General features: G+C 41.0%; 1 protein-coding gene and 1 non-coding gene across 2 annotated transcripts in view; one reads left to right on the plus strand and one right to left on the minus strand.

The window, feature by feature from the left end:
* Positions 1 to 16,026, minus strand: part of LOC115150759 (protein FAM107B) — a 48,980-nt gene extending 32,954 nt beyond the window's left edge. The window contains exon 1 of the mRNA XM_029694389.1: positions 15,924 to 16,026. Coding sequence (XP_029550249.1) covers positions 15,924 to 15,947 — 24 coding nt within the window. The 5' untranslated portion in view covers positions 15,948 to 16,026. The remainder of the gene's footprint in view (positions 1 to 15,923) is intronic.
* Positions 5,789 to 5,843, plus strand: LOC115151210 (U7 small nuclear RNA). The gene has a single exon (XR_003867228.1). It is a non-coding gene; the product is annotated as a U7 small nuclear RNA (small nuclear RNA).
* Positions 16,027 to 18,691: the final 2,665 nt, after the last annotated feature.

The following is an 18,691-nucleotide window of genomic DNA, read 5'->3' on the forward strand; positions in this document are numbered from 1 at the left end:
GTATTGCATATCTTTATCTGAGACCAGGTTGCTTGTTGCACCATAACAAAGGAGAATTACAGGGAGAATTTATGTTGGCGCTTAGGAAAACTAAAATGACAATTTACGTAGCAGGGGTTAAGTTTACAATAAGGGTTAGGGGAAGGGTTAGCTAAAATGCTACAGTTGTCCCCGACGCAACTCGAACATTCAACCTTTGGATTGCTAGACCGTCGCAGACCCATCGCCCACCCATCCTCCCTGACCAACCTCCTTACTTTTGTTTCTGGCTAAAGTAACTAGACCATTAGTAGGTTTCATATGTCTTGGAGGTGCTCAGAAATATGTAAAGTATATTTTGTATGGATCTGAGGCCAGGCTGGTGTCTGGGGTGCTTTCAACCCTTTCCTTCCTCACCACAACATGTCCAACAGCACACAATCAACACCATGGGCACAACTTTAGTTTTATAAGTGCGGGGAGGACTTCCCCCCCACGGTCCCCAGTGAAAGTTGTGCCCCTGCTCAACACTATGTGCAAACCATCAAGGGGGCTGAGTCCTGTAGATTCCCTAAAGAGATTTGAACACACACATGCTTTCTCATGTGTCTTCCCCCCCCTGCTGTATCACAAAGGGTCATGGATACTCCCTGAGCACCTGTTGAAACGTAAGGAACCTTTAAACACAGACAGGAGTGGAATTCACTTAATTTTTGTTGTTGCTGAAAGACGATGCCCACTCCTTTGATTTGTTCAGCTAGAATCCACAAGTGTGTATCCTATAATGGAAAGGCATCCGCGAAAGAAGATTCCACAAACTTGTTTTCTGTTTTGTTGTGCTGTTACATTTGTATTGGTGTTTCATTTCATGTCCGATGAGCTCACAATGTTGTTACATGTCATTTGCGTCGTGCATCATGAGCAAAGTCATTGTAGCCTATCATTTCATTTCCCCTCGCTGTGAGAACCATGGTATGAGCACTGGCTGACTTAGCATTTGTTCTGGACCTGTTAGTTGTTTAGCATCCTAAGGGCTACTGTACATTTAGCGAGTCCAGTATAGCATTGCTGTAGTGCAGCCGAATATCCTGCCAGCAGCCTACCAAAGGTTGCTCTGTGTCAATTACAATGTAGAAAAACGTGTCTCTAGTCCAAACCGTTCAGTAGTTAGGCTATGCATATTACCGGAGCTTCATCTTATACCTTCTATTTCTATGGCATATTTGCATCCGCAATATGTAAGATGACACAACTTTGGAGATAACAATAGCTGCTGGTTTCCCCTATCCATCTGTGGCGAAGTTTTCCCTAAATGCATATGACAAATCCTGCTCCAGAACCAGCTATCCCACATACAAAATACTACAGTTTACTATGGAATACTACAGTACTTACGATAGAATTCTAGAGTAAACTGTAGTATACTTTATACAGCGGCTGGTTCTAATCTTGAATGCTGATTGGTTAAAACTGCATTCCAGACGGTGTCTATTCTAAGTTACCACCGGCTAAATCTATGACGTTAAAATGCCTATTTACTCTGTTCCATCTGACTACGCAATCCACTGTCTCATCAGCCCAGCCAGGCAAGTTATAAACTTGATCTCCACAATAAAATACATCTAGACATTATCACACATTTCTTTTAGACTAACATTTAGTTTTCAACCCCGGAGATTTGTATAAACCTTGCTCTCTGTCTCTTCGACATTTGCAACATTGTTTCAATATTCAAATTCGATCTCCAGCTGTCCCATAGTAATGAACATGTCGGGAGTCGGGAAGAGACAGACAGGCAGGCAACGTTTCTCAGCCAGTCGAAATCATGAATCAGCTGGCATCATTTTTATGAACATATACAAAGTGTAAATGTAAATTGAAAAAGGTAAAACGAAACGGTGGAGCTAGTTTGTAGTCTTTCCAGCATCACTTTGAATTGATTGTGTGAGCTGTGTTGTTGGCTATCTCCCCTGAACAACAGCGTCCTGACGAGAGAGCATATTTTCTACGCCAGGCGAAATTGCGCCTCATTAGCTCATTGTTATGGATGTATCCAAATAAATGTCACTAGAAAACGGCTTAAACAAATGCAAATGCAGCTACTTTTGTTATTCTGCCTGCACTATTTGACCTGACTGTAAGTTAGCTGTAGTTGGCCTGCTATCCTCTAGGGGCTAGGGGGCAGTATTTTCACGGCCGGATGAAAAACGTACCCAATTTAAACAGGTTACTACTCCGGCCCAGAAAATAGAATATGCATAGTATTAGTAGATTTGGATAGAAACACTCTGAAGTTTCTAAAACTGTTTGAATGGTGTCTCTAAGTATAACAGAACTCATATGGCAGGCAAAAACCTGAGAAAAAATATCAAGCAGGAAATGAACATTTTGTGGCTGTACTATTTTCAAGTCATTGGTAATAAATCACACAGTGACAAAGGATTCATTTTGCACGTCCTATGGCTTCCACTAGATGTCAACGATCTTTATAAAGTTGTTTGAAGCGTCTATGATGAACAGAGAACGAATGAGAAGTAAGGGAAGTTGACGTCCCTGGGAGGTCGTCACTTCATTATTGCGAGCACATGCGCGTTCATGTGAGGCGAGACATTTTTCAAAACTTGTTTCAAGACACAGGAGAGGTCGGGTTGAAATATTACTGATGTTTCACGTTAAAAATGGACCAAAAGATTGATACTAAACAACGTTTGACATGTTTGAACGAACGTAAATAGATTTTTTTTTTTTACTATTCGTCGTGACTTTTCCCTCCCATTTTGAGTAGCCTACCAAACGTGCTAACAACACAGAACAGCATGGAGTTATTTGGACATAAATTATGAACTTCATCGAAAAAAACAACATTTGCTGTGGACCTGAGATTCCTGGAAGTGCCTTCTGATGAAGATTATTAAAGGTAAGGGAATATTGCTGATGTTATTCATGGTTTTCGATGATTCCAACAAAGCGGCTAGCTGTATAGCCTAGTGTATTTTTCTGACCAGAGTACTCAGATTATTGCAAAGTATGCTTTCCCAGTTAAGTTATTTTGAAATCTGTCAATGCGGTTGCATTCAGAATGCAACCGTTATTCTTTGAATAACAGTTTAATACTTTAACCACGTTTTATAATGAGTATTTTTTGGTAAATTCACTGGCAGTTTTGGGGGAGACACATTTTCTCAACGACACACGCCGATGTAAAATGCTGTTTTTGGATATAAATATGAACTTGATAGAACAAAAATGCATGTATTGTCTAACATAATGTCCTAGGAGTGTCATCTGATGAAGATTGTCAAAGGTTAGTGCATAATTTTAGCTGTTTTTCTGCTTTTGGTGACGCCTGTCCTTGAATTGAAAATGGATGTGTGTACTTTTTTGGCTATGTACTCTCCTAACATAATCTAACTTTATGCTTTCGCCGTAAAGCCTCTTTGAAAATCGGACAATGTGGTTCGATTAACCTGTTAGGGTATAGGGGGCAGTATTGAGACTTTTTGAAAAAAGATGTGCCCATTTTTAAATGCCTCCTACACCTACCCAGTAACTACAATATGCATATACTTATTATATATGGATAGAAAACACCCTAAAGTTTCAAAAACTGTTTGAATGGTGTCTGTGAGTATAACAGAACTCATTTGGCAGGCAAAACCCTGAGACAGATTCTGACAGGAAGTGGATACCTGATGTGTTGAATTGACTTTGAGCCTATGCCATTGAAAAACAAAGGGGGTGAGGTATATTCTGGCACTTCCTATTGCTTCCACAAGATGTCCCCAGCCTTTACAAAGTGTTTTGAGTGTTCTACAGTGAGATCTGACCGAATAAGAGCCATGGAACGTGATGGTCCATCATTCACCCTGGCGCGCGATTTGATGGTGGGTACTCTCATTCCGAAACGTTTTAAAAGAAAACCCAATGGTCCGCCTTGAATTTTATTCATGTTCTGGTTAAAAAAGGCCCTAATGATTTATGCGATACAACGTTTGACATGTTTGAACGAACGGAAATATATTTTTTCCGTTCTTGAAGTGAAGTGAAGTCCGGCTGGCTTAGATCATGCGCTACAACACGGAGGTTTTTCGACATAAATGATGAGCTTTTTTGAACAAAACTACATTCGTTATGGACCTGGGACTCTTTGGAAGTGACATCTGATGAAGAGAATCAAAGGTAATGGATTATTTATATAGTATTTTCGATTTTAGATTCCTCCAACATGGCGGTTAGTCTGTATCGCGATGCGTATTTTTCTGGCGCAGTGCTCAGATTATTGCAAAGTGTGATTTCCCAGTAAGGTTAATTTAAAATCTGACAAGTCCATTGCGTTCAAGAGATGTAAATCTATAATTCTTTGAATGACAATATAATATTTTAGCAATGTTTTCTAATATTAATTAATTATTTTGTCGTCATGACTTGACTGCCGGTATTGGAGGGAAACGATTTCCTGAACATCAACGCCATAGTAAAACACTGTTTTTAGATATAAATATGAACTTGATAGAACTAAAAATGCATGCATTGTCTAACAAAATGTCCTAGGAGTGTCATCTGATGGAGATTGTAAAAGGTTAGTGCATAATTTTAGCTGATTGTATGGTTTTGGTGAAGCCTGTCTTTGAATCGACAATGCATTGCACACCGCTATTGTCAATGTACTCTCCTAACATAACCTAACTTTATGCTTTCCCCGTAAAACCTTTTTGAAATCGGTAAACGTGGTTAGATTAAGAAGATGTTTATCTTTCAAAGGCTGTAAGTTAGTTGTATGTTTGAGAAATTTGAATTTGTACATTTATTTGGTTTCAAATTTGCCGCTCTTGAAATGCACCTGCAGTTGATAGGGTGCGCCACGGGGGGAACGCTAACGTCCCAGGTAGCCTCAAGAAGTTAAGGAGATGTTTATCTTTTAAATGGTGTAAAATAGTTGATTGTTTGAGAAATTGAAATTATTATATTTTTGATGTTTTGAATTTCCCGCTTTGCTAGCAATCCCGTCAGTGGGATTAGGTTACCCTCGATCCCCAACAGGCTAGCAAGCAATGGATGAGAATGTTGCCAGCCAGTATGGCAATGGTACATTTAGAACGAACGACTGAACGTCCATAGATACAGAACAAAAAGACTAAATGACTGGGTCGCGTCTCTGGCAACTGAACCAATAGAACGAACGACCAGCCGGCTTGGGTAGCAACCCTAGATTTGTTTCAGGACTATATCTTGAAGGATGAAATAATATGAATAAATTAATCATAATACATTTTATTAAAATATATAAATCATTATTTGAGTATGTTGGTAACCCGTTGTGATAATGCCCGAGAAACCGGTGATATATTGCACGGTTTGCCCAACATCCGTGCCAATATGTCCTTCAAACACCCGCTTCTCGGGCATTATCACTTAAGTAGAATACTATACTACACACTGTAGTATGCTATCCCTCAATCATGTGTAGTACTTAGTACAGAATTGTGTAGTATACTGTAGTATACTGTAGAATACTATAGTAAATACTAAAGTATTATCCACACAAAATATTTCATAATAGTCCGCAAAAACACTACAGTCCGCAAAAACATATATTTTTTAACTATAGTAAATACTACAGTATTTAATTAGCATATACCCTACCATTCCTCTCCCCCATATCCTAATTTGTGCCACCCGTAAGTGAGAAACCTACATGCCAAGTATAGACCATATATAGTGTTCCCTATGGTTATAAAAGACAGCTGAAGCGCTGAATGTATAGATCCCAGTTCCTCCTTTATTCCTACCTACCTACCTTCAGGTAATGGAACATTTGTTCTTTTAGTATTTATCCAGTAGGTTTTCTCAAGGAGAAAGCCCCCCACGTATATATTAAATATAATAACAAAACACTACAGTAAATACTACGGTACACCACAGTCCGCAAAAACACTATAGTAAATACTACAGTATACCAGACTTCAGTCTGCAAAACACTACAGTGAACTATAGTATTCCTAACATAGTATACACTATAGTATTTTTCCATGTGTGATAGCCTAGCCAGGTAGCTAATCTTTTGAATATGGTGTAGTAAAAAAAAACAGAAACAGTTAGCATTAGCTTGCTAAATATGCTAGCTAGCTACACTGACAGCTGTCACTGCCCTACTTGTTATTTCTCCACTCCATGTGGAAATCACCACAACGTTCCAACCCTCAATTCGTAAATAAGTATTAGCAGCCTGCGTCATTCTTCAGAGGTGGAACCGAAACAAGAATTTCCACTCTAGGACAGGAATTAAGCATTGCCCTCTGATGGGGGGCCTTTAATTAAGCATTTGCAGAGGGTCAGGGAAAGGTTAGTATGTGGCTTACTCTTTAACCTTAATCTTGAGTGGCCTTTTTGGCTTGTGTTCAGTTTAAATAGCAAGTGCTAGTCTGTCTCACAGTTTTAAACATATAACTCATATGACTTGGTTTTCAGGCATGGAATTTGTCCTGCCCAGAGCTTGGTCTTTGGAGCATCTTGAACATTAGGGCGTCACAGTAAACCATTACATTACAGATTCTAAGTTTATTGTCAGTCTTAAGGGTTTTAGTCAGAAGTCCTATCATCATTACCACCTCTGTGTGTTTAATAAGTAAGCAGTACATCTGGTTGGCATAGGGGCCCACAAATCATCAACAAATATAGCTAATGGCTGTTTCCTATTTCAATGTAGCCATCTACCTAAGATACCCTACCCTCACCCTACAGCCATATAATTACAGATACAGTGCCTTGTAAAAGTATTAATCCCCCTTCGCATTATTTCCCCAAAAATGTCTTCCTAAATTATGCCAGGATTCAATCCAATCATGGGCTACAGGCATTGCAGCTTGTAAAGGTAATTTCTGATTGAGCCAACATATACAGCCTTTACCATGAATGGGAACATTTCTTTAAAAACCTTCATGCCTACAGTGCCTTGCAAAAGTATTCATCCCACTTGGCATTTTTCCTATTTTGTTGCATTACAACCTCAAATTTAAATGTTTTTTTTATTTATTTGGATTTCATGTAATTGACATACACAAAATAGTGAAATGAAAAAAATTACTTGTTTCAAAAAAAAAAATATATATATATTATGGAAAAGTGGTGCGTGCATATGTATTCCCCCCCTTTGTTACGAAGCCCCTAAATAAGATCTGGTGCAACCAATTACCTTCAGAAGTCAAATAATTAGTTAAATAAAGTCCACCTGTGTGCAATCGAAGTGTCACATGATCTCAGTATATTTACACCTGTTCTGAAAGTCCCCAGAGTCTGCAACACCACTAAGCAAGGGGCACCACCAAGCAAGCGGCACCATGAAGACCAAGGAACTCTCCAAACAGGCCAGGGACAAAGTTGTGGAGACGTACAGATCAGGGTTGGGTTATAAAAACATATGAAACTTTGAACATCCCACGGAGCACCATTAAATCCATTATTCAAAAATATAAAGAATATGGCACCACAACAAACCTGCCAAGAGAGGGCCGCCCACCAAAACTCACGGACCAGGCAAGGAGTTTCATATGTATTGACGCTGGAGAGACAAAGCAGGTACGAGGAGTAACATTTAATAATTGACGGGCATATAACGAGACAGGAATAGCGTCAGCATACAGAAGAAAAGACAGAAAAACAATCAATGCAGCAGCGGGGAACAGAGCTGGGGAACTGACAAATATAGGGGAGGAAATAAACAGGTGATAAGTGAGTCCAGGTGAGTCCAATAACGCTGATCCGTGTGACGAGGGAAGGCAGGTGTGCGTGATGCAGGGCAACCTGGCGCCCTCAAGCGCCAGGAGGAGGGAAGAGCGGGAGCAGACGTGACAAGGAGGGCATTAATCAGAGAGGCAACAAAGAGACCAAAGATAACCCTGAAGGAGCTGCAAAGCTCCACAGCGGAGATTGGAGTATTTGTCCATAGGACCAATTTAAGCCGAACACTCCACAGAGCAGGGCTTTACGGAAGAGTGGCCAGAAAAAAGCCATTGCTTAAAGAAAAAAATAAGCAAACACATTTGGTGTTCGCCAAAAGGCATGTGGGACACTCCCCAAACATATATGGAAGAATGTACTCTGGTCAGATGAGACTAAAATGTAGCTTTTTGGCCATCAAGGAAAAGGCTATGTCTGGTGCAAACCCAACACCTCTCATCATCCCGAGAAAACCATCCCCCCAGTGAAGCATGGTGGTGGCAGCATTATGCTGTGGGGGATGTTTTTCATCGGCAGGGACTGGGAAACTGGTCAGAATTGAAGGAGTGATGGATGGTGCTAAATACAGGGAAATTCTTGTGCGAAACCTGTTTGTCTTCCATAGATTTGAGAATGGGATGGAGGTTCACCTTCCAGCAGGACAATGACCCTAAGCATACTGCTAAAGCAACACTTGAGTGGTTTTAGAGGAAACATTTAAATGTCTTGGAAGGGCCTGGTCAAAGCCCAGACCTCAATCCAATTGAGAATCTGTGGTATGACTTAAAGATTGTTGTACACCGGTCTTATTTCTTTCACAATACAAAATATTTTGCGTCTTCAAAGTGATAGGCATGTTGTGTAAATCAAATGATACACACCCCCCCAAAAAATCTATTTTAATTCCAGGTTGTAAGGCAACAAAATAGGAAAAATTCCAAGGGGGTGAATACTTTCGCACCTACCGTGCCTCACCTCAACAATGCCTTGATTTACTCCCAAAAACTCTCAAGGAGAATGGTGTGACTTTACTCAAAGCTCCACAACTGATCTAATGGTCCTCATAGAAAATAACAAAAAGACTACTGAGTACATTTCAAAATAGGTTGTTAATGTTTTCTTTAGTGCCCCAGTGTACTCCAATTCCATTGTGCATTCCCACTGGGCACACACTGCTTGAATCAACGTTGTTTCCATGACATTTCAATGAAATTAAGAGATGTTGAATTGACGTCTGTGCCCAGTAATTGACTGTAAACTGTTTGGGGATTCAGAATGCTTTCCCTTTTTAACCTCTCTTAGCACCTAATTAGCCATGACCCAGCACTTTGAGGACAGACCTGTAGGCTACTACTCATCAACTCTCACCTTCCTCCACCATCTTTCGCTTCCTTCCCTGATTTAGACACTGTTGGTGGCCACAGACAATAGTGACTAAAGAACCCCATCAATGAGCTAGACAGTTTAATAAAAAAGCATTCCACATTTCTGCATGGGTCTGGTCTTATGTCTGAAAGTCTGATTAAACAATTATGTAAGAAATACCTACACATATATTCTGGGTTTGTAGGTAACAGACGAATGGTTGCTCAGCAGAATTCTTATAGTGATGTTCTATCAAATACACTGAACAAAAATATAAACACAACATGCAACAATTTAAAATATTTTTATGAGTTCCAGTTCATATAAGGAAATCAGTCAATTTAAATAAATAAATTAGGACCTAATGTCACAAATCCCACCAAAGGTGGCTCCCCTGCCTGCTCGGGCGGCGCTCGGCGGTCTTCGTCGCCGGCCTACTAGCCGCCGCTGATCCCTTTTTCCTTTTCTGTCGGTATGTCTTATTGTTTGCACCTGTTCCTTATTTGTGTGTCTTGATTTGTGGTTATTTAAGCCTGTTTAGCCCGCCCAGGTTTGTGCGGGATTATTTTACGTCAGTGTGCTTTTTGGATGTGCTGGCGATCTGCCTGGATTATTTTCTTTCCGGACTGTGTGCCCGTTGTGTATGGGTTGGTCATTTAGTTCACACGCCTGTTGTGTTGGCGTCGACCGTGTCGTACCAGAGAAAATAAATCTCATTTTTTCTTACCTCTGCTCTCTGCGCCTGACTCCTACCACTACTCCTAGCATTCGTGACACCTAATCTTTGGATTTCACATAACTGGGAATACAGATTTGCATCTGTTGGTCACAGATACCTTTAAAAAAGGCAGGGGGGAGGATCAGAAAACCAGTCAGTATCTGGTGTGGCTACCAATTGCCTCATGCAGCGCGACACATCTCCTTCGCATAGAGTTGATCAGGCTGTTGATTGTGGCCTATGGAATGTTGTCCCACTCCTCTTCCATGGCTGTGAGAAGTTGCTGGATATTGGCTGGACCTGAAACATGCTGTCGTACACGTCGATCCAGCATCCCAAACATTCTTAATGGGTGAAATGTCTGGTGAATATGCAGGCCATAGAAGAACTGGGACATTTTCAGCGTCCAGGAATGGTGTACAGATCCTTGCGACATGGGGCCATGCATTATCATGCTGAAACATGAGGTGATGGCGGTGGATGAATGGCACGGCAATGGGCCTTAGGATCTCTTCACGGTATCTCTGTGCATTCAAATTGCCATCGATAACATGTGTTTGTTGTTCATACCATAACCCCACCATTACCATGAGGCACTCTGTTCACAACTTTGACATTACCCACATGACACCATACACATGGTCTACGGTTGTGAGACTGCTTGGATGTACTGCCAAATTCTTATGTTAGAGATGGTAGAGAAATAAACATTAAATTCTCTGGCAACAGCTCTGGTTGACATTCCTGCAGTCAGCATGCCAATTGCACACTCCCTCAAAACTTGAGACATCTGCGGCATTGTGTTGTGTGAAAAAACACTTTTGTGCTCAGAATTTGAGAGAAATAAGCTTTTTGTGCTTATACATTTTTTAGGGGGGATCTTTAATTTAAGCTCAATAAACATGGGACCAACAATGTACATTACTTTGCAATAAAAATGGCAAGCTTTAGGGTAACTTTAGACCTGTGAAAAAACATAGCACTGATACTGTAGTTTCTCTGCATGAACGAGTCCATAACACCAGTTACTTCACAGTTAAAACCTGTTTGGGCTAGGGGGCAGTATTGAGAATTTTGGAAAAAATATGTGCCCATTTTTAACTGCCTCCTACACCAACTCAGAAGCTAGAATATGCATATTATTGTTCAGGTTTGGATAGAAAACACCCTAAAGTTTCTAAAACTGTTTGAATGGTGTCTGTGAGTATAACAGAACTCCTATGGCAGGCAAAAACCTGACAAGGTTTCATGCAGGAAGTACCCTGTCTGACAAGGAGTCGTGCGTCTTGCATCTGTTTATTGAAAAGTAAGGATCTTAGCTGTAACGTGACAATTCCCAGGGCTCCGATAGGCTCTCAGAACCCGGGAAATACCTGAAGGTTGACGAGGCAGCCTCAGGCTGAAACACATTATCGCCTTTGGTAAGTGGCGGCTCAGAGGACCTTTGAATGAGGCGCGTGCACGATTCGCTCCTGAGGAGAAATTTAATTCGGCTGTTTAGGCTCATTGCATATTCCCGGTCGGAATATTATCGCTTTTCTACGAGATAAATGGCATAAAAATTGGTTTTAAACAGCGGTTGACATGCTTCGAAGTACGGTAATGGAATATTTAGACATTTTTTGTCACGCCAATGCGCCATGCGCAAGACCGTGATGTAGCATTCTGATAGTGTCTAGAACTCACGAACAAAACGTCGCTGTTTGGATATAACGATGGATTATTTGGGACCAAACCTACATTTGTTATTGAAGTAGAAGTCCTGGCAGTGTATTCTGACGAAGAACAAGCAAGGTAAGAACATTTTTCTTATAGGAAATGTGATTTTGGTGGAGGCTGACCTGGGTGGGTGTCTAAATAGCTAGCCCTGTGATGCCGGGCTATGTACTTAGATTATTGCAAAATGTGCTTCATCCGAAAAGCTATTTTAAAATCGGACATATCGAGTGCATAGAGGAGTAATGTATCTATAATTCTTAAAATAATTGTTATGCTTTTTGTGAACGTTTATCGTGAGTAATTTAGCAAACTGTTAGTAAATTCCCCGGAAGTTTGCGGGGGTTATGCTTTTTCTGAACGTCACATGCTAATGTAAGAAGCTGTTTTTTGATATAAATATGAACTTGATTGAACAGACATGCATGTATTGTATAACACAATGTCCTAGGTGTGTCATCTGATGAAGATCATAAAAGGTTAGTGCTGCATTTAGCTGTGGTTTGGGTTTATGTGACATGATATGCTAGCTTGAAAAATGGGTTTCTGATTATTTCTGGCTGGGCACTCTGCTGACATAATCTAATGTTTTGCTTTCGTTGTAAAGCCTTTTTGTGGTTAGATTAACGAGATTCTTGTCTTTAAATAGCTGTAAAATAGTCATATGTTTGAGAAATTGAAGTAATAGTATTTCAAACGATTCAAAAATCGCGCCACTGGATTTCAGTGGCTGTTACGTAGGTGGGACGAGTTCGTCCCACATGCGCCAGAGAGGTTAAACTCTTTCTAAAGAGGTAGCCAGTATTGTTAGTCTGTCCGTTGGGTAATGTGGACAGGGATTGTCTCTGATTGCCTTAATCTGCCTCAGTAGGTTTTTGGCACAAGACAGATTTAACTCTACTCGATGTCCCAGATAGCAGTAGGGAAAATGCAGTACTATCAGTGAAGAAACTGAGAGCCATATCCATGCTCTCTCTCATCATGGTTGCAGTCAAATAAAAGACCCTGGTGTTACATGTGTCTCTTCCCCTCTATGATTAATAGGAGTTTAGTAAGGTCAACCTGATACAGTTTTAACAATCTACAGTGCCTTCAGAATGTATTTACACCCCTTGACTTTTGTTGTGTTACAGCCTGAATATACAAGTGATAAAATGGCCTAAACACAATACCCCATAATGTCAAAGTGGAATTATGTTTTTCTAAAGTTTTACAAATTAATTAAAAATGAAAAGCTGAAATGTCTTGAGTCAACAAGTTATTCAACCCCATTGTTATGGTAAGCCTAAATAAGTTTCATGGACTTACTCTGTGCATAAGTGTTTAACATACATTTTTTTATGACTACCTCATCTCTGTACCCCCCACATACAATTATCTGTAAGGTTCCTCAGTCGAGCAGTGAATTTCAAACACAGATTCAACCACAAGGACCAGGGAGGTTTTCCAATGCCTCGCAAAGGTCACATATTGGTAGATGGGTAACATTTTTAAAATAAGACATTGAACATCCCTTTGAGCATGGTGAACTTATTAATTACACTTTGTATGTTGTATTTTTACACCCAGTCACTACAAAGATACAGGTGTCCTTCCTAACTCAGTTGCCAGAGAGGAAGGAAACTGTTCAAGGATTTTACCATGAGGCCAATGGCGAAATCAGTTACAGTTTATTAATGGCTATGATAGGAGAAAACTGAGGATGGATCAACAACATTGTAGTTACTACACAATACTAACCTAATTGACAGAGTGAAAATAAGGAAGCCTGTACAGAATAACAAATATTCTAAAATATGCACCCTGTTTGCAACAAGGCACTAAAGTAATACTGCAGAAAATGTGGCAAAGCAAATCACTTTTGGTCCTGAATATAAAATGTTATGTTTGGGGCAAATCCAATAACACATTACTAAGTACCACTCTCCATATTTTCAAGCATAGTGGTGACTGCATCATGTTATGGGTATGCTTGTAATTGTCAAGGACTGGGGAGTTTTTCCGAATAAAAAATAAACGTTTTAGAGCTAAGCACAGGCAAAATCCTGGAGGAAAACCTGATTCAGTCTGCTTTCCACCAGACATTGGGAGATGAATTCACCTTTTAGCAAGACAATAACCTAAAACACAAGGACAAAACTAAACTGTAGTTGCTTTCCAAAAATGTTCCTGTCACATCCTGACCAGTAAAAGGGGTTATTTGTTATTGTAGTTTGGTCAGGGCGTGGCAGGGGGTGTTTGTTTTGTGTGTTTGGGGTTTTGATGTATGTTTTATATTTCTATGTTCCCTATCTATGTGTTGTATTTCTTTGTTTTGGCCTGGTATGGCTCTCAATCGGGGACAGCTGTACATCGTTGTCGCTGATTGGGAGCCATACTTAGGTAGCCCTTTTTCCACCTGTCTTTTGTGGGAAGTTGATTTTGCATTGTTGTCTGTTAGCCTGCAAAACTGTCTAGCTGTCGTTAGTTTTCTTGTTTTTGTGTGTTTTTGCACCTTACGTGTGGAATGATCTATAGTACACTTTAAAATTGGAGGAATTGGTACATTTCAGACGGTTGTTAGGGGACCTAACATCATTTTTTATGATGGTGTTCTTCTTTTTGTGTATTGCTGTGTATAATAACATGTATTTTAATGTGTATATGAATGTGTACTTTGAATTTGTGTTCATTGTGTTCATTGAATTTTGATGTGTATTGTGTTGCTGGAAAAGAGAACTTGGTCTCAGCATCGTTAAAATAATGTCAAAAAATCCCTAGCCATCCAATGAGAAAGAATTGGGAGAGATCAAAACAAAAGGGTTAGACTGAATCAATCATGTTACAGCTGGTTGTCTACTGAACTGTATTCTGTTATGTAACCCGTTAAATAATAAGGAACATTGTTATAACGCCCCCTTAGCTTCTGTAAAGAGGCACATAATACCGAGTGAGTATGTTTCTTAATGCCTCATATCTAACGTTGTTTACAAAAATTCTTGCTGCATTTGGGCCATAACACCCAAACACCCATAGGGGTAATTCTGATTGGGACTATGCAGTTAAAATGCTGGTGATATTGGGCAAGGTTGAGTCATTTAATTTGTAAAGATGGGAAAACAAGATAGCTGAAGATACAGTCACACTGTGTTGAGATCCGTGAATGTTATGGAGTAAATATTTTAGTCCTATGATGGTTGTATTTCATCACAGTATAAGACTATTTGTATGTGGTGTGTGTGTGTACCTTTTTCCCTTACTTGGTGACAATGGTACGGTAAACATAGCTATGCAAAAACATCTGCAGCAGACTGCAGGTGTCTGATATAGGTGATATTGTAATGTGTTTCTCTTATGACAAACTTCCTAACTTTTGCACTTTTCATTTCCCTGCTCTTTCACATGAACACATTTTGACTCCAGGATGGCTTCACCATAGCACATAAATAGATACTGTATGAATTACAGTCAGACATATGCCCATTAATCTGACTCGGTCATAAATTCCCCTCAGTACAAAAATGTATGAAATGAAATGTATGAAATGCATGCATTCACTACTGTAAGTTGCTCTGGTTAAGAGCGTCTGCTAAATGACAAAAAAAAAGATATGACACAGGCCCCTCGGGTGATGAGAGGACACATGCATCCCATAATGCTCTAGTAACCCTCTGGGAACCCCAGCTGTCAGCTGGCATCCGCTGGCTCCATGGTAACACAACCTGATCCACACCCTCAAACAGGTGCGTCCCACCCCATAGTTCAAATGTTTGTGAATGCAGCCCTGTGCATACTCTATTGGACATGGTCTGCTTGCTCAATGGCCAACAATGACGTTCCCTAGTTAATCAGAAACCTCTGGGGTATTTGCGGAATTTATATTCTCTATGCATGCCTTCATGCCCAGCATTATCCACAGTTACATTCATGCATGGATGTGTGACGGTAAACAATGGAAAGGTCAAGGTTGCTAATCCTGCCATTCAAACAGCTAATATCACATATTTCAAGGCTGACTAGTGAAAGTTGCTTATGTTCTGTGTGATGTTCAGCCAAGTGATTCAATTGATTTGTTAGTCTGTAAAGTCCACAGTTACTATACTGAACATGGTATTATAGCAAACAAACACAGGTATTTCTGTCTATTCTAAGCCATTAAAGAGATTGTCTGCAAAAGCTGTTCTTGGTTCTTTATAATGAGTCTTCAAATAAATCATGTTTTCAGCAAATTATATACCATAGCTTTAGTTACAAGTAGTAGTCTAGCACAAAGGCCAACGAATGTGACTCCCTCTCATACCTTCCCTACACCCCCAATAGGTAAATCAATAAATAAGCAACCAAACATATCTAGGGTTAGTTAACAAGATGCATTGAGGCAGTATAGTAAGACATATTAACAGTGTTGAACAGCAACTCCAGCCCGTCTTAGAAAAGGAAGCCCACTTACTTTCTTTGAATAAGATGCCCCCATGCTCCTGCATGTAGAGGTCTGCTAACTCCGTATGCCCGGCCAGGTGTGGCTTTTTTGGGTCTCCCTCACCACAGTTCTCCCTACGTCCCTCTACTTCCGCCAGGCTCCAGGCTCTCCCTCAGCTCTGCTATGTCCACCCTGCCTGCGTGCTCCAGGGAGGGGGCAGATGGACGGTAGAGAAGAGGGGCCTCCTAGCTTTCCCTCTGGCACGCTGACAACAACAGACAGGGTTGCTGTACTGTACTCCAGGCAAGGCTAGTTTACAAGATGCACCTCAAGACTGGCTGTCCTGGCTGGTTGAGGAGGGATCCATAACTCCACAAATCAAACCTTAACTATTGCAAGGTCATGCTATCAGTTAGATTGTATAAAGAGAGGGAGAGTAAGAATGAGAAGGCTGGGTAGTGTGTGTGTGAGTGAGTGAGTGAGTGAGTGAGTGAGTGAGTGAGTGAGTGAGTGAGTGAGAGAGAGAGGTGTATGTGTGTGAGTGAGCACCTGTCTGAGCATGGCCATTGTACTAGAGCGGACCCTTCTCAGCCACCTGTTGCTGGCTGACTCCCCACTCTTAGCAGACTTAAGGACAGTAGGGGGGGATTATGCTAATTGGGCCTGACAGTGCAGGTACCCAGGGAGAAAGCACACTGTGGGACAGAAGCTCCAGCCAGGGTGGTCACTGTCGCTATGTCACCAGTCATCCCCCTGGCTACTACCAGGAGCTGGAAAACACTGGGCTGGACGGACCATGCCTAGGTGTGTGAGTGTGTGTGGGAGTTTATAACTGTTTGTTATGGTCTTTTCTGCTTCTCACCTCTTTAGGTTGACCTTCTCAGGCTCTGCTAGAGCTGCATTTATTTCGAGAAAGTTGTTCCCTCGCTTATGCCCTTATTTACTCCCTCGTCTGTCATTTACTGACTGAAATAAAGTCCCAGGTTCTGAGTGTCGTCCCCTTCCCTGTCTGAGAATTTGGCCACTAGGAGCAGCTGCCACAAATCGGGCAAGTGTCCCAGGGAAAGCGTTCTAACGTACTACTGGATTCAGTTTGGGTCCATATTGAACTTTTCTAAGACTGAGAACAGAAAGCTCCACTCCATTCTGTCGAACGCCTTCTCAGCATCCAGTGAAGCCAGCAGGACAGGGGTCTTCTGTGTGTTTACTTGATCTATAATATGAAAAAAACGCTGAATGTTATCAGAAGAGTACTTGTCTCTAATAAATCCAGTTTGCTCCGCTTTTATTATTTTGGGAGGAAAAGTGTTTACTCTTTTGGCGAGCAATTTGGTAATAATTTTTTTGTCAAAATCCAACAAGCTTATGGGCTGAAAGGATGAGCAGGATAGAGGGTTCTTGTCTTTTTTGAGCAACACTGTAACTCGGGCTGTGTACATAGAGTCTGGGAGAGCTCCGTTTTTGCTAAATTTATCCAGCATTGGAATGAAAATACATCTAAGCTGGGGCCAAAAAGCTTTGTAAATCTCTCTGGGAAATCTGTCTGGGCCTGGGGTCTTGTTAGGCGGCATGGAGATAATTGACACACTGAGCCTCCCGTTATGTCTGTAGTTGTGTCTTAATCGATAAAATGGTGATAAATGATGAAGGCCTATGTGAAAATGATAAATACAACAAACAAAAAAATACAGAAAATTGTCTATAGGCCTAATATCTGATCACTTTCACTTATCTGATCACTTTGTCTGCCAACTAGCCAATATGTTCTACAGACAAGATAACAGGCTGTAAATGGCAAATTTTCTTACTTGACATAAAAGGGGAAATAAAAGTAGGCTAAAACGTTAGTAGGCCTAGGATAGGCAATAGGGCCTATCCCTCTCTCAGCTAAAAGAAAATAAATATTAGACGGCTATAAAGACATTTAGCGGGACGGGTGGGTCATTGGATGCCGGCTATATGTTGTCTTACCTCCATTAGTAATAACAGTAATCGCTTTTAGTCATTGGTCCATTTCTCAGTTGGCAGGACTGTCCTTCAAAAAACGTTTTGCCTCTTCGTGAAGTGTCTCAGGGCTCCTTGGTGAAGAATCCTGAGCTCGTTTTGGTATTTGAATCCCCTGATGATGCCTCGGTCAATGGAGTGTTTCTTAACCTTGTCAAACTCTCAGCGCTTTCGGCGTATTCCAGCTGTCAGGTCCTGGTGTAAATGAGTTTGGCTTTCCCACAATCACATATGGTGATTGTGCTCGGTGAGCTCTCTCGAGTTTTATGGGCTTGTCGGTGGACAGGCGGAGCCACTACGAAGTTTGTCTTGCAGGTAGTGGTTCAGTGGCATGTTTTCGTCTTCTTTTTCAGCCAGGTTTAATAAAACACAATTATTCCTTCGCCCCATATTTTCCAGGTCCTCTGTTTTCTCTTCCAGATGCTCTATTTTCTTTTTAGCAGATGCTATTGTTTCCATGGCGTCTGCCAGTGAGTTTTCCATGAATAGGATTCACCCCTCTGCCTCATCCAGGCGCCCCGTGTTGATGGTTATCTTGTTGTTGATGTCAGGCAAGGCATTTTCCTGGGTTGTCACCTTGCCCCCTATCGCACTGAGCTGAGAGTTAATGCCATCTCGTTTGATGTTGAGTTCTGTACGTTGGGATCTCAGCACAGAAAGGATGTCTTCAACAGAGGACGGTTGGCAGTTGTTTGGCCTCGGGAAGGGATGGGTCCTCTTGCCCCTGGCTAATGGTGCTAGCTTTTCTGAAGGTAGCTGTTTCTTGGAGGCTTTTTCCACGGCTATTTCTCAGA

This window comes from Salmo trutta, chromosome 16, assembly GCF_901001165.1.
Source record: "Salmo trutta chromosome 16, fSalTru1.1, whole genome shotgun sequence".
In the NCBI taxonomy this organism is placed as follows: Eukaryota; Metazoa; Chordata; class Actinopteri; order Salmoniformes; family Salmonidae; genus Salmo; species Salmo trutta.